At 48.8% G+C, this 16,470-nt stretch overlaps 1 protein-coding gene across 1 annotated transcript; it reads right to left on the bottom strand.

The window, feature by feature from the left end:
• Window positions 1-11,816: 11,816 nt before the first annotated feature.
• LOC147109406 (uncharacterized) lies at window positions 11,817-15,879 on the bottom strand. Its single transcript, XM_086004202.1, has 2 exons — window positions 15,803-15,879; window positions 11,817-13,033 (listed from the first exon to the last, which is right to left on the bottom strand). The coding sequence occupies exon 2, from the start codon at window positions 13,013-13,015 to the stop codon at window positions 11,918-11,920; it is 1,098 nt and encodes a 365-aa protein (XP_085860328.1). The 5' UTR covers window positions 13,016-13,033; window positions 15,803-15,879; the 3' UTR covers window positions 11,817-11,917.
• Between the last annotated feature and the right edge of the window lie 591 nt (window positions 15,880-16,470).

Here is a 16,470-nt window from a genome sequence, read left to right as displayed (position 1 = left end):
CGTGTGAAGGACTGGGTTCACTGTCACCTTAAAATCCCCACAGATGCAGACCTTCTTTGGTTCCCCAAGCATATTACTCAACGACCTCTTCATTACAGGAACGATGGGTGTAGCCCACTCGCTCCAGCCTACTTTGGACAGTACTCCTGAACGTTCCAACCCTTCCAGCTCTGCTTCGACAGCTGGTCTGATCGCATAAGGCACTGGTCTGGCCTTAAGAAACTTTGGGCTTGCATTTTCCTCTATTTTAATCGTTGCTGTTATGCCTTTTAGTGTTCCGAGTCCCTCCTGGAACACTTCTTGTGCGTCAGTTAGCATTTTTGGCAGTCGTCCAGGTGTGACGTCGTCATCCTTTTTGGCCTCAACCTTCAGTGCCTGTATGGAATGCCAATCTAATTGTATCTTCCGGATCCATTCACGTCCTAGTAGTGGTGGTTCTCCATCTGGCAATACATATAGGTCCATTTTAGGTATTTCCTGGCATTTGTATATCACGTTCACCCTTATTTTTCCTTTGGGGTAGACTTTTTGCCCCGTGTACGTCTTCAAGATAATCTCTGTAGCTTTCAAGTGTATATGTGAAAATAGCCGCTTGTAGTCCCTTTGGTTTATGACTGTTAGGGCTGATCCTGTGTCCTATTCCATTTTCACTTGGACTCCGTCTATCTTGAGTGTGACCCAGATAGTCCGGTGATCCTCCATTTTGGTTACCTTATGTAGTTTCAGACAACCCAGCTCCTTGCTTCCGGAGTCTGTATTCGTTTTCTGTTCATCTGAACTACTGTCCATCACCTTATGTACCTTTTTGTACTTCTCCTGTGGAGATTTCTTGCTGATGGTTTTCTTCCCTGACCTGCAGACTCTTGCTATGTGTTCTGCTTTTCCACACTGTCTGCACACTTGGTCCTTGAACCAACAATCCTTCTGGTCGTGTGTTGTTCTGCCGCAGCGATAACACTTCCCTGCTCCATATGACATTTCATTGGTGCCATATTCTTGCGGTCTCCGTTGTATCTCTGCAGCGCCCCTTGCGGCTACTTCGTGTGATACTGCCATACTGAAAGCCTTGTCCAGCGTAAGATCCTTTTCTGATAGAAGCCGTTTCTGGGTTCCTTCACTTTGAAGCCCACACACAAACTTGTCCCTTAATGTATCTGCTAGTCCCACTCCAAACTGGCAGTGTTTCGATAGCTTGCGCAGTTCCGTCAAGTACTCGGCATTACTTTCGTCTTTATGCTGGTTCCTTTTGTGGAACTTAAATTTTTCTGCTATCAGCAGCAGTGTGGGGTTTAAGTGGTCCTGTAGGATTTCTACTATGCTTTCGAAATTCTTATCCACGGGCTTCTCTGGGGTTATTAGGTTTCGCAGTAAGCCATAAGTTTTTGCACCCATGGAATTTAACAAAACCAGTGCTTTCCTAGCATCTGGCATTTCATTTGCCCTGCAGTACACCTCAATGCGTTCCACATATGTCGCCCAATCTTCGACTTCATTGTCGAACATAGAGATACTGCCACTCTTCGGCATCCTTGGGTGCGATTTAACTGTCAAAAATGGCATCTCCCGTGCTCTCCCTTCTTCTCCGCTGGCACCAAATGGCGTCTCCCGTGCTCTCCCTTCTTCTCTGCGGCTCAATGGCGTCTCCCGCGCTCTTCCTTCTTCTCCCCGCGGACACTGTTCAGCCCTTGAGCCCTGGCTCTGCTCTGCGCGTTTTCCTGTGCGCCTTTCCCGTTTCCACCGCTCGGTCCTGAACCCGGCTGCTGCTTTACCCTCTCTGTCTCTGTTTTGTTTTTCCTCGATGCCGCTCGGTTTTCAACCCCCGGCTGCGCCCTGTGCGCTTCACCCTCTCTCTTACCCCGTCGACGCTGCTCGGCTTTTTCTCTGCCGTCGGTCAGCTCCAGCCGCCGCTGTCCGGGAAGGGTCTGCACTGTACCTGTTGCAAGTCTGTTGCTGGATCGTCGTGGCTGGGGAACCAAGCCCGGCTCTCAACAGCCTCCCCTGCGATGTTCACTCTCTGCCGGATGACTGGGCGGTTGCTTGTGGTCAACCCCCGTGCTTCTGGCCTTGACTTTCTTCCACCGCCCTCCCGGAGCGAATCCTTGAAGGGAAATGCAGAATTGCAGGTAGATTCGAATCGACCTCGTTGCCACTGTTGGATCCGTGATTCTTCGAGTATGATGGTTTTCCAATAACTACACGGAGGCTGTAGCTTAACAATCAACAGGTGTTTACTGGAGTAGGGTAGTCTCAAGACTGGCAGTACAGAGGCATGCTCAAGGCTTATATACAGGTGTGGTCATTGCCGGTACTACAGTATACAGGAGCTGTAAAAGTAGTTCTCTCTTAAAGGTACATACACTACAGGGGGCATAGTCAATACTGAGGAGGACTGCAACAAATTACAGGAGGACATTAATGAACTTGCAGAATGGGAAAATAATTGGCAAATGAAGTTCAACACAGATAAATGTGACATATTACATTTTGGTAGGAAGAATAGGGAGGTCACATCACTTGGAGGGTGCAAGTCTAGGTGGAGTAGAGGAACAAAGGGATCTTGGAGTACAAATACACAAATCACTAAAAGTTGCGTCACAGGTTAGCAAGGCCATAAAAAATGCAAACCAAGCACCAGGATTTATTTCTAGAGGGATGGAATTGAAAAGTAGGTGTAGGGGGTTTCTCTTGCTCGTTCTGGTCTCCTACCAGGCTTCATGCAATAATTACCCTTGAGTGGTTCGACCCACTCTCCCCTACGGTTCTAGACCTTGGACTTAGGTGCAGGGAACTGTAGTGCAGAGAAAGACTCAATAGACCAGGTTGAATAGCACGAAATGGATGCTTTTATTATTAAACAGTTTGCAGCATTATAAAATACATGTCATAAGCACAAATTAAAGCAACTACAAGCATGCACATATCTATAAACTTAATTCCATGGAAATGGGAAACACATGGCACATCGAAAAAGGGGGAACACATTACGATTACCCTTACTCCCTCCCCTATACCTAGACTAAGTTTCGACTTGAGGAACTCGGGATCATGCTCACCACTTTCAGATTCACAAAGGAGGGGGTTCGCAGCCTTTTGGTACAGCTTTCCGTCGTCACGTGGATTTGGAAACTTCTGGCGCAGCTTGTTTTTCTCTCTCTCTCAGGCGATGGGGCAGTGGACACAGCCTCGATGAGCGCTCGTCATGGCTGAATCCATTAACCGTTATTGAAGAACTGGCACATAGGAAACTTTATTTACCGATGTGATGTTGAATAACTGGATGCACATGGGAGAGTCCGTTTATTTCTCTTTCCCGCCTGGCTTAGGCTTTTCCAGAGGGTGTCTTCTCCTTCGGCCTGGGTCGTCGATGATCTCCCGACAAAAGTACCCGGGCCACCCTCCTTCGTCTTCCCGTTGTGGCTGAACCTTGCCTGGCCGAACACCGACCACGCTGCCTTAACCGAAGGGTCCGTCCCGAAAACGTGAATCTGAAGCGAAGCGCCAAAGCGTACTCCCAAGCGTTGAAGAAGATGAAAACCGAAGTGAAGTCCGAAGCGAAGCGTAGCGTCGAGGTGAAGCGTACTGATGGACTTTTTCAACCCATAGTTATACCCTTTTGGGACAGTCTTATCTCCCGCCAGATCATAGTCCAGTCTTTGTAATATTTTTGGCGGGCAGAAATCTCTGCAGGGGCGCTTTGTCTTGTAACGGGAGCCGGTGATAGCTTAACTGGCCTTCCTGGCCGATAATGTCTTTTACTTTGTCACCGTAACTCGGTTCGCATATTGATCGGTCTGGAGATTGCCCTTGATGGCTGTTAAACGGTTTTTCCTTTGTACAATAAATGGGTTTAAGTGTTCATTCAATTGTCCGCCCATATCTTGATGGGCCCCATCCTGTTGCCTGAAACTGTCTTGTACTTGGAATCCAATTGAATATGTATGCCCATTTCCCTGAGTTTCGGTTTCCCGATACTGGCTTTCGCGGGCTTACTGTTCTCAATCCACAAGCCTGTCTGGCTTGCAGTAACAGAAATCAAATGGTCCAAGAAACTGATCACGAGGTCCGGTGGCCATTTTGTATGCCCCTTTTTATCAAAGGGTTTTCTGTATAAGCTTCTTTTGGTCAATAAAGCTGTATTATTAATCCTGTTTTCTTGTGTGATTATTTAATGAAAATTTCCGAATCTTACATAGGGAAGTTATGTTAAACCTGTATCGAACTTTAGTTGGATCACACTTAGAGTATTGCGTACAGTTCTGGTGGCCATATTATAAAAAGGCACTGGAGAGGGTGCAGAGAAGATTTACCAGAAATGCAAGGGTATACATATCAGGAAATGCTGAACAGGCTGGGTTTCTTTTTTTCTTGAAAAAGAAGGCTGAGGGGTGACCTAATAGAGGTCTTTAAAATTATGAAAGGTTTTGATAGAGTGGATACAGAAAGAATGTTTCCACTTGTGGGGAAAAGCATAACTAGAGGCCATCTATATAAGATAGTCACCAAGAAATCCAATAGGGAATTCAGAAGTAACTTCCTTACCCAAAGAGTGGTGAGAATGTGGAACTCGCTACCACAGGGAGTGGTTGAAGCGAATAGTATAGACGCATTTAAGGGGAGGCTAGACAAGCATATGAGGGAGAAGGGAATAGAGGGTTATGCTGATAGATTTAGATGAGGAAAGACGGGAGGAGGCTCGAGTGGAGCATAAATGCCGGCATGGACTGGTTGGGCTAAATGGCCTGTTTCTGCACTGTATGTTCTATGTAATCCTATGTACCTTTAATTACCACTCCCAAAGTGCCCAGCCTCCCGAACAACACCTCCTGCAGCTGTCGGTGTTATCACCCGGCGATGCTGCAGGGGGCAGAATTAAGTTTTGGGTCCGGGATGCCACCGGGGCACTACTGGGGTGCTGCGCAGCCAGATGACATCATGCTCTTGGGCGCAGGAGATCGTGGTGCTAGGGGTTACCGACGCTGCAGACCTCCAGGTGACTTTCACAGGTGGTGGTTCTATCGCTGTGCCCAGGCAGTAAATCGTTAGTGCCCCATTATCGCCCCCTGGAGGCGCTAACGGAAGGCACAAAGGAGGCAAATTTCTAGCCCTAGGACTAGGGGGCATAGTCTAAAAATTAGAGCCAGACCTTTTAGGGGTGAAATTAGGAAACACTTCTACACACAGGGTGGTAGAAGTTTGGAGCTCTCTTCCACAAACAGCAGTTGATGCTAGATCAATTGTTAATTTGAAATCAGAGATTGATAGCTTTTTGTTAACCAAAGGTATTAAGAGATATGGGCCAATGACGAGTATATGGAGTTAGATCACAGATCAGCCATGATCTCATTGAATGGCAGAACAGATCGAGAGGCTGATTGGCCTACTCCTGTTCCCAAGGCTAACATAACATTTGCCTTCCTAATTGCTTGCTGTACCTGCATGTTTACTTTCTGTGATTTGTTTACAAGGACACCCAGATCCCTCTGAATACCAACATTTCCCAATCTCTCACCATTTAAAAAAGATTCTGCTTTTCTATTTTTCCCTCCAAAATGAATAACTTCACATTTCTCCATATTATATTCCATCTGCCATGTTCTTGCCCACTCGCTTAACCTGTCTATATCCCTTTGCAGCCTCTTTGCATTCTACTCACAACTTACTTTCCCACCTAGCTATGTATCATCAGCAAACTTGGATACATTACACTGGATCCGCTCATCTAAGGCACTGATATAGATTGTAAATAGCTGAGGCCCAAGCACTGATCCTTGCAGTACCCTACGAGTTACAGCCTGCTATACCGAAAATGACCTGTTTATTCCTACTCTCTGTTTTCTGTCCATTAAGCAATCCTCAATGCATGGTAATATTACCCCCAATCCCATGAGCTCTAATTTTGTGTAATGACCTCTCGTGTGGCACCTTATCGAATGCCTTCTGAAAATCCAAATACACCACATCCACTGGTTCCCCCTTGTCTACCCTAATAGCTACAACCTCAAAAAACTCTAATAGATTTGTCAAACAAGATTTACCTTTCATAATATGTGTTAACTCTGCCCAATCATATTATGATTTTCTAAGTGCCCTGCTACCACATCCCTAATAATAGATTCTAGCATTTTCCCTATCCTGAAGTCAGGCTAACTGGTCTAAAGTTCCCTGTTTTCTATATCCCTCCTTTCTTGAATAGCAGGGTTACATTTGTTACTTTCCAATCCACAGGGAGAGTTCTAGAATCTAGGGAATTCTGGAAGATCAAAACCGATGCATCCACTATCTCTGTAGCCACCTCTTTTAAAACCCTAGGATGTAGGCCATCAGGTCCAGGGGATTTGTTGACTTGTAGTCCCATTAATTTCTCCATTACTATTTCTTTACTAATACTAATTTCTTTAAGTTCCTCATTCTCAAGAGACCTTTGGTTCTGCACTATTTCCGGAATGGTTTTTGTCTCTTCTTCCATGAAGACAGATACAAAGGCTGGCATTTTCCTTGCCTTGGCAGGTCTGATGTGGGTGACTGCCATGTCGGGTCCTGATCCAGTTGCTACCTCCAAGCCGCTCCACAAAATGACTTTCTGATAATGAGGCATTGCCCGGCCCGATTAAATGGAGCGGGTCTCGTGATATCATCAATGATGCATTTTCAGCAGGGATATTTAAAGGGACCAGGCACATTGCATTTGAAAGTTCATATATGATAGTGCAGTCAGTTCAATTGCTTTGCACTGCTGCATACAAGGGCAGAAATGACTGCTCTCCTCCTGAGGTCCCCACCACCACAGAAGCCAGTCTTCAGCCAATTCGATTCACTCCACGTGATATCAAGAAATGGCTGAGCGCACTGGATACAGCAAAGTCTATGGGCCACGACAACATCCCAGCTGTCGTGCTGAAGGCTTGTGCTCCATAACTAGCCATGCCTCTAGCCAAGCTGTTCTAGTACAGCTATAACACTGGCATCTATCCGACAATGCCAGGCTCTTTAGCCGGCACTCTGATCCCTGGTGGCCCAGCTGGGCCTCGGGTCGCGCTGCGCTAGGCCCCTCCCCTTTAATAAGGGGAGGAAGGCCTGCAGTACCGCAGCGCGACGTGCCGCAAAGCATGGCGCTGTGGCACGTAGCACCGTGATATTCACTCACAGCGCTACCGGTGAATTTCGGCTGCAGGGGCGCTAATTTTTTCAGGGCACTAAAAGTAGCACCCCGGCAAAGTTAGTGCCCAAAGGGGACACAACCCAATTTTTCTCCGAGTGTCTACGCTTCCACCACTTCCATCAGCAGCGAGTTCCAGGTCCTCACCACTCGCTGCATGAAAAAGCTTTTCCTCACATCACCCCTGTATCTCTTGCCCAAAACCTTAAATCTGTGTCCCCTAGTCCTTGTATCATCAACTAGTGGGAACAGCCTTTCCCCATCTAGCCTATCCAAACCCGTCTTAATCTTGTACACCTTTATCAAATCACCCCTCAACCTCCTTTGCTCTAATGAAAAGAAATCCAGCTTCTCCAACCTGTTCTTGTAGCTAAGATCCCCTATCCCCGGAACCATTCTTGTAAATCTCCTCTGCACCCTCTCAAATGCCTTCATATCCTTCCTAAAGTGTGGTGACCAGAACTGGATGCAATACTCCAGCTGTGGCCTAACCAGCACTGTATAAAGGTTCAGCATAACTTCTCTACTTTTAGACTCAATACCTCTCTTTATGAAGCCCAAGATCCCATACACTTTGCTAACCACTCTCTCAATATGTCCTGTCACCTTCAGGGACCTATGCACATTAACTCCCAGGTCCCTCTGTCCCTGGACACTCTTTAAAACTGTGCCGTTAAGTGTATATTGCCTCTCCCTGTACCTTCTGCCAAAATGCATCACCTCACACTTCTCTTTATTAAATTCCATCTGCCACTCGTCTGCCCATTCTACTAGCTTTTCTGTGTCCTGTTGCAGTCGATTGGTATCATCCTCACTGTTTGCCACACCCCCAAGTTTGGTGTCATTGGCAAATTTTGAAATTCTACTCTGTATTCCAATATCCAGGTCATTTAAGAGACTGCCCTTGACATCAAGGCAGCATTTGACCAAGTGTGGCATCAAGGAGCCCTAGTAAATCTGAAGTCAATGGTAATCGGGGGGAAACTCTCCACTGGCTGGAGTTATACCTAGCACAAAGGAAGACGGTTTAGGTGGTTGGAGCTCAATTATCACAGTCACAGGACATCGCTGCAGGAGTTCCTCAGGGCAGTGTCCTAGGCCCAACCATCTTCAGCTGCTTCATCAATGACCTTCCCTCCATCATAAGGTCAGAGGTGGTGATGTTCGCTGATGACTGCACAGTGTTCAGTGCCATTCGCAACTCCTCAGATAATAAACCAGTCCATGCCCACATGCAGCAAGACCTGGATGACGTTCAGGCTTGTGCTGATAAGTGGCAGGTAACATTTGCACCGCACAAGTGCCAGGCAATGATTATCCCCAAAAAGCAAGCATCTCACCACTGCCCCTTGCAATTCAATGGCATTGCCATCACCAAATCCCCCACCATCAATATCCTGGGGTGTCACCATTGACCAGGAACTTAACTAGACAAGCCACATAAATACTGTGGCAACAAGAGCAGGTCAGAGGCTGGGTATTCTGTGGCGAGTGTCTCATCTCCTGACTCCCCAAAGCCTTTCCACCATCTACAAGGCGCAAGTCAGGAATGTGAGGGAATTCTCTTCACTTGCCTGGATGAGTGCAATTCCAACAACACTCAAGAAGCTCGACACCATCCAAGACAAAGTTGCCCGCTTGATTGGCACCCCATCCACCACCTTAAACATTTACTCCCTCCACCACCGGCATACCATGGCTGCAGTGTGTACCATCTACAAGATGCACTGCTGTAGCTCGCCAATGTTTCTTCGGCAGCACCTCCCAAATCTGCAACCTCTTCCACCTAGAAGGACAAGGGCAGCAGCTGCATTGGAACACCACAACCTCCATGTTCCCCTCCAAGTCACACACCATCCTGACTTGGAAGTATATCGCTGTTCCTTCATTGTCACTGGGTCAAAATCTTGGAACTCCCTCCCTAACAGCACTGTGGGAGTATCTTCACCCCATGGACTGCAGCGGTTCAAGAAGGCAGCTCACCACCACCTTCTCAAGGGCAACTAGGGATGGGCAATAAATACTGGCCTTGCCAGCGACGCCCACATCCCATGAACGAATGAATAAATGAGGGCTGCACCCAGGTTCTCCGATGACTCCCTCCACATTGTTGTGGAATGAGTCAGAGCACACAGGGAGGTCCTCTTCCTTCCTGATAGGTGGAAGAGATCTCCTCAGAAAACCAAAGGAGCCTGGCTCCAGATAGCCGAGGAGGTGAACAGCAGAGATGTCATGAGGAGGACCTGGGTGCAGTGCTGTAAACGCTTCAGTGATCTTGTGAGATCAGGAAATGTGAGTCCAAAGTCACACTCACCCTCATCCTGCTGTGCCTCTCATCACATCCCCATCACTCTACCTTCCCAACCCTGCTCCTGCACATCCTTAATCACACCAACATATCTTGCACCTCTACCCATCCCTGTCTCTCTATCTACATTATCACATCCCCATCTTACTAGCAATCTGTAAGCGGTTTTTGATCCTAGCCCAATTGCTAGACGGACAGTTCGAATCGCCCCTGCCTTACGAAAGTTCTATACCTGGGAATTATTATTCAGAGTGTAAATGAAATAAGTCACGGACAGGAATACTTCGGTGAAAAATCAAACTTATATTTATTTGGTCTAACCTACACTGGCTAAAACATGCACTGCTAAACAAAATCACTATCCCTGTGGAGAATAAAATCCAGGTTACAATCAACATACATACAGTACAAAACTGGGGACTATAACAAGCAGTAATTCCCTTGTTGCTATGGTGGACTCTAATTCCACCCCTACCAACGAATCACCCAGTCGCATAAACCCCTTCACCTGGCTGAACCAAACGAAGCTCCCACCCTCGGAATAGCCCAAAAACTTCACTTCTGAGAGACTGTGATTACCCCCACACGTGTTTGGATTCGGTCGCTCTGCTTGTTAGCTTCTCTGGTACTTCTTGTTAGTTCAATCTTGTAGGAGCAGTGAGTGAGAGAGAGAGAATGGTGGAAAAGAGTCTATCTTTATATTAGTCTGCCTACCCCTTTTCCCACCAATCTTTAAAATCCATTTGCTTCTGAGCACTCCGTTGCTTAATCAGTGATGGGTCATCATCGGACCCACGCGTATTCCGTGATTAGATTAATGGCCCTAGGTCTGGGACATATATTTGGTCTTTGTGTTGGGAAAAACTGGCTCCCCTTCAGCTGGATGAAGCTAGTGGGTCCATTATTCTGCTTCTCTTCTGAGATGGAAGTGAGAAGTGCTTTGCATATTAAAGTGGCTTTTCTAATCAAGTTCAATGGCCCCCTTCCTTGTTGCAGGACTGTCAGGCGAACCCATACATACTGGATGATGGACAGTTCTTTTGTCACAGCCAACTGCCATGCGTTCTCTGGAGTTTTAACAAGCCAGTCTTTCATTTGTCTGCACAGGGCGATCCCACAACAGGGAAAATACCCTCAGAAAAATCCCATAAAGTCCACAAAATATTCCCAACTGAGTCCATTCTTCAGAGACTTTGCGATCTCTTCAGTCCCCCATTTGAAGCTTTTCTTTCCACAAAGCATCACTCGACGAGAGAGCAAAGGCCAAAGTCTCCCACAAGTGAATCTGTTTCCCTGATTTTACATTTTAGAACCCTGGAACTGTACCCCTTACTGCATGTCATAGTTCCCTTTTACCGAGTCAAAACATCAGCGAAACGGCTTCTTAACACATTCAAACGGCTGGGTTCCAATTCCCACCGACAAACTTCAAGTCAAAATACAGAACATTAATAAGATCCACAGGACGTTACCAAAAAAGTCACCGTGCACTTCACACAGTACAGCATTGACAGGTGGTAACACATTACAAAAATGCAACAGCGCACATGGCGCAATACAGAGTGCAAAACTATAACCAGAATACAATACTTGCTTACAGAACTTCGGTACATTACAAGTTTTGGCAGGGAGAAAACATCATCAACACAAATCAAATTACACCTTTCCGGATCGATCTAACACCCCTTGCCACTGTGCTTGGAGCATCTGGCTCCGTCGCCTGCAGCTGGTGTAAAACAAGTAGCTTACAAGCAATAATTGTATGATAACTAATGCATGGGAGCAGATGCGAATCCAGGGGGGAATCTCTATACTCAGACCGATGTCTCACCATGGTGGCGAGACAATCCCTTTGATCTCCTCCCCCACTTCTACTGTCTTTTGCTCTAAAGTGTAAAAATGTTTCTGGGAGAGCTCAACGCTCTTTATTAACTCAGTGAGGTGTTCCGGCAGAAAGGGAATCGGGTACCTGAAATGCTCCACATAGTCCTGGAGACGCGTGAAGGTGAAGGTGTTGTTCACAGTGAGGTGAATGGTTGAGGGTTCGGGGATGGGAGTAATTCGCTCTTGTGCCACTTGAACCTCAGCCTTGGGTTTGAAGCAAAAACTGCTCTCGCTCACCGGACACCACATGTCCTGGCTGTACCGGTAGCGGAGCGCACTTGTGGTGACACAGCATGTCCCACTCCCTACGGATGCTACCTGTGGAGGTACGTGATCTGGTGCCATCACTTCCATGGTGCAATTGATAGGTTCCGCGCCTGCAGAAGCAAACCCACATTCTGGTCGCGCAAAAGCGCACTTGTGGGGACACAGTATTATGTGTGCACCCGGCTCTGGCATCCAGAGAGGTCAGCGCCTGTCATAGCATGCTCCCACTTTATGACATACGGCAGGACCGCTTTAAAACAGACATGCACTCCTCCACGAATGACCCCGATATTCTCAACCCTCTATACCGGTACCGGCCGAGATGACCCACCCATTACCGGCATCCTCACTACAATTCCCATCACTGTATGGTTGGACCGCCCGCAATCTACAGGGACAGGGTAGGCTTCAGAGGCTAAACGAAGCTGGCATGGGCTCAATGAATTGCTATACGGGTGCAGCGTGGCGAGATGCTTGTTGCTTAACCATGAAGGGACGTGACCTTGCCTCAGGTCCTCCAGGTTACTGCGGCCCTCGCCCAGCAGCCATGCTCCATACAACACACACACCTCATTCCGTGCAGCCTGCTCCGAGGCATTCCTGTCCTCCCGTACCAAATCATTAACAGTTTTTGCATGCCTCTCCAGCTCTGCAGTGACCTCCTTTAAATGAATGGTCATTGCCTGGTCCTCATGAAGCTCTGAACCCACCACTGTATTCTCTTCCCCTAGAATCTTATGCAGTTGGTTCTTTAACCCAGTGATCTGCATCTGGAGTTGAGCATCATTCATACTATTAATAATACCCGTTCCTGTACTGAACGCTGTGGCTACATCGTTCCAGGTCCCTCTTCTCTGCCTCCCGGACCCCACACTATCCCCAACATTCAGATTATAAAGCTGTTCTTTCTCTACATTTCCATAGTCCAGTTCATAAAATTCCTGAAACATCACTTTCAACAGAGCTTCATAAAGCTTCTCCGTCTTCCTTCGACACCACACAGGCAGATGGACTTCAGTCAGGTTCATGATCACGGATGCCACAGTGTTTCCACGTTCTGAAACAACACTTTGTAAGTAAGGATTAACAACAACCCATTTCCTGGACCCCTGGTGGTGGTGGGACACCCAGGTGGTAGCCCCTATTCTCCGGCATGGGACGGACACTTCACCATAGGTGAACTTGTCATGGCTGGAATACCGGGTGGAATTCGACCCCAGCCATCCAGGCCATCTTCCCTCGTGGAGATAGATGCTCGCCCCCTCCTTCAAGCCACCTCCTGTGGTCACTGTCGGTCTGTCTCCGCCGGTGTAGCTGAAGATAACTGACTCCTCGGTGTCGCCCCTGTGACTCGTGCTGGCTTTAATCATGATGATCAGGACTACCATGGCTGACTTCATCTTGTTCTTAGGTGTTCCCTGAAAACACACAGAATGCAACATTGTCCTTGGGTGCTGCCTCACCTTTCCAGACGCAGCTACACACGATTAAAATCCAAACTATACAGACAAGCTAAGGCAACAGACAGGAGAGAAAGAAGTTATGTACAGCGCCACCCGCCTCCGGGTGGCCACACTAGGTCTCCTCGACCCTGGGCCTCTTACGACTCCGGCTTCCTTCGTTCACCGGTGTGTAAGGAGGCGTCCACGGCACCCTCGGCTGTGGGATCCTCGCACTCCTTCTCACTCCTGCCCCCACAGATGGAACGACTGGTCCCTTTGTGGGCTCCTCACAGTCCCAGATTATGGGCTGGAGACCCACACCTGTAGCGCAGCTCACCACTCCCTGCTATTTCCTCCTCTTATCAGCTCTTTCCCCAGGGTTAAAAAGCTTGCACTGATTGATATGGAACCACTTAGTGCGTCGGGGTATTTTGACCGCATATACCATCGGACTCGCCCTATCCACGATACTGTACGGTCCCATGTATAGTGGTTCAAAAATCCCTACCTTGGCGAAGTTTCTAACCATTACTTGATCTCCAACCTTCCACTCATGGTGCCTCTGAGACTCTAGCAGTAAACGATTTCTACGATGTTGCTTCCCCATGTTACTGGCAGCCTGCCAGTGGATCTGCCTGAGATACTCAAGCAAATTCTTAACAAACCTGTCCCGGTTCACCTCTCTCAACTGACCTTCCGTGAGAACCAGGGCCAGTACATGGCTGGGCGTTCTCACGACCCTGCCAGTCACGAGCTCATGCGGGGAATACCCTGTGCTTCCAGATGGGCTGGCTCGGACCCCCATCAGAACTAACGGCAAGACCTCCGCCCATTTTCCAGGCGAGTCTCCCGTCTCCTTCCGTAACTTTTCCTTGATGGTCCTATTCATCCGCTCCACAATCCCTGATGACTGTGGGTTGTGTGCAATGTGCCATTTACCCTCTACACCTAGCATCTTCAGAGTCGCCTGCATGACTGCCCCTGTGAAGTGACTCCCCTGATCGGACTCTACATACTGTGGTAGCCCCCACCTAGAGAACACTTCTTTCACTAGAATCCTTGCGGTCTCCAAAGCTGTGGCTGTTCGGCATGGGAAGGCTTCTACCCATTTAGAGAACACATCCACCTGGACCAGGCAGTACTTGTAACCCCCCTGTGCGGTGGGCAGCGGTCCGATATAATCGACCTGTATGGACTGCCATGGTCCCTCCACTCTCCTAGTGTGTCCCATGGGTACCTTCCTTTTCTGGGGGTCAGGGTTGTTTGCAGCACACACCAAGCAATCCGCGCAGAAGTCGTGGACGTCCTCCCTCAGTTGCGGACACCACCCTGCCTGTTCCACCAGTTGCCAGGTGGTCTCCGGCCCGGGGTGCCCCGCTCCTGGATCCTCGTGGGCCAACTGAAGGAATTCCCTCTGGTGCTGCCGCGGAACTACCCACTGTTCCCCTCTGAAAACCATCCCTTCCTTTACCGTAATACCTGCCACTCCGTATGGACCCTCTACCTTACCTCCCTTAGCCAGCGTATCCAGAACAGTCTTTAGGGCGGGTTCCCGTGCCTGGACCACCTCTAGGTCTGGGACCAATGCTACCCCTGCAATCCCTTGGGTCCCACCTCTGTCTCTGATCGCTACTACCAGACTCGACCCATATGGATCCCAAAACGCGCCCTTACGACCACCCTCTTTGGCCAGCACGTCAGCCTGCTGATTGCCCTCCGCATGGGGTCCTGTCTTAGAATGGGCCTTGACTTTGTGGATATAGAAATCCCCCTGGGTTCCTATCAATGTAAAAATCTGTCGCAACAATGGCTTGGTTGCTAGGGGTTTCCCGTCTGCAGATGTGAACCCGCGACGAGACCAAATGGCTAAATATTCTGCACATGAATTGCAAGTGAACATGCCGTCTGAGCAGATCATGTAGGGAACTCTTCAGGGTGGGTAAACACATACACCACTGCCAACAGTCCAGCGTGCTGGGCGCTCATGGTGCTCGGGAGTTTAATGGCCTTGGCAATGCCTGCCTTTGGGTCAAAAATCCCACATCCAGTGAGTCGCTCCCCGGCCACCATGGCACTGGACCCGTCTACATAGATCTCGCTGCCCGTGGGATGGATCTCAGCCCGAAACCCTATGTCTACGTCCCATACCCCTTCAACAGAACATTTGTGGGCCACCCCTGGGTAGATCAAATTTGCGGCGAGCTTGGGCTCACAGAGGCCTTTCACACTCAAATTCATCTGAGAGAGCAATAAAGTCCAGCGAGCAATGCGTGCACTGCTCACCATGCCGTCCTTTATTCTCCCATCCAGAAGCATCTGAGTGGGCGTATGATGGGTTTAGAGAGTTACCGGGGACGCCCCCGTGAAGATTTGGAATTTCCTCACAGCCCAATGTGTGGCAAGCAGGTGCCTCTCAAAATTGGAGTACCCCCTCTCTACATCTGCGAGGATTCTTGATGAGTATACCACAGGCCTCAGCTTGCCATGTTGCTCCTGGAGCAGCACTGCGCTCAAACTGTCCCCTGTGGCAGCTACCTCCAAAAAGAACTCCTTTCCCCTATCAATCGCTCCTAAAGCCAGTGCGGTCTGCAGATCTCCCTTCAGATGACTAAAAGCTGCCATGCAGTCCTCAACCCACTCCCAGCCCACTCCCTGGTGGAGGAGCCGGAGTAGAGGAGCTGCCGTAGCGGCATAGTCCTCTATGAAACCCCTGCAGTACCCTGTGAGTCCCAGGAAGGATCTTACCCCCGTTACCGTGGTCGGGGCAGGTAGCTCCTGTACCGCCTTCCTCCTCGCCTCATCGATGGCCCTCTCCCCAGCACGCACGGTCAGCCCGAGGAATGTTACTTCCTGCTGGCCGATCTGTGCTTTCCTGGGATTAACTTTAAACCCAGCTTCATTTTAGAGACTTAGCAGCTCAGCCAGCAGGGATCCATGCTCCTCCCCCTCGTTGGAGAACAAAAGCAGGTCATCCACGTACTGCACAAGCTGCTGTGGTCTGCTAAACTCTTTTAAGCAGTTGGCCATACATTGGTGGAAAATAGAAGGACTGTTGTGAAACTCTTGGGGAAGGCAGGTCCATGTGTACTGCTGACCCTTGAAAGTGAATGTGAATTTATACTGGTCCTCCCTTTTGAGAGGGATAGACCAGAATCCGTTCGAAATGTCCAGCACCGTGAATGTCTTCACGGATGCTGGGATACTCCCAATCAGGTCGGCTACGGCTGCGACGGTGGGGGCACAGACTGGGATGCTCTTGTTAAGCAGCCGATAGTCCACAGTTGCACTCCACGAATTGTCCGGTTTCCTAACCGGCCAAATCGGAGAGTTCACATGTGTCGCAATGGGTCTCAACACACCCTGCTCAACCAGTGATCCCAATGCCGTCTCTAAATCCGCCTCTGCCTCTCTAG

The sequence above is a fragment of the Somniosus microcephalus genome, chromosome 12 (genome assembly GCF_052327205.1).
Source record: "Somniosus microcephalus isolate GS21.2 chromosome 12, FLI_Smic_1.0, whole genome shotgun sequence".
NCBI lineage: Eukaryota > Metazoa > Chordata > Chondrichthyes > Squaliformes > Somniosidae > Somniosus > Somniosus microcephalus.
The sequence above is the reverse complement of the archived record's forward strand: the minus strand, read 5'-3'. Positions and strand labels throughout refer to the sequence as shown.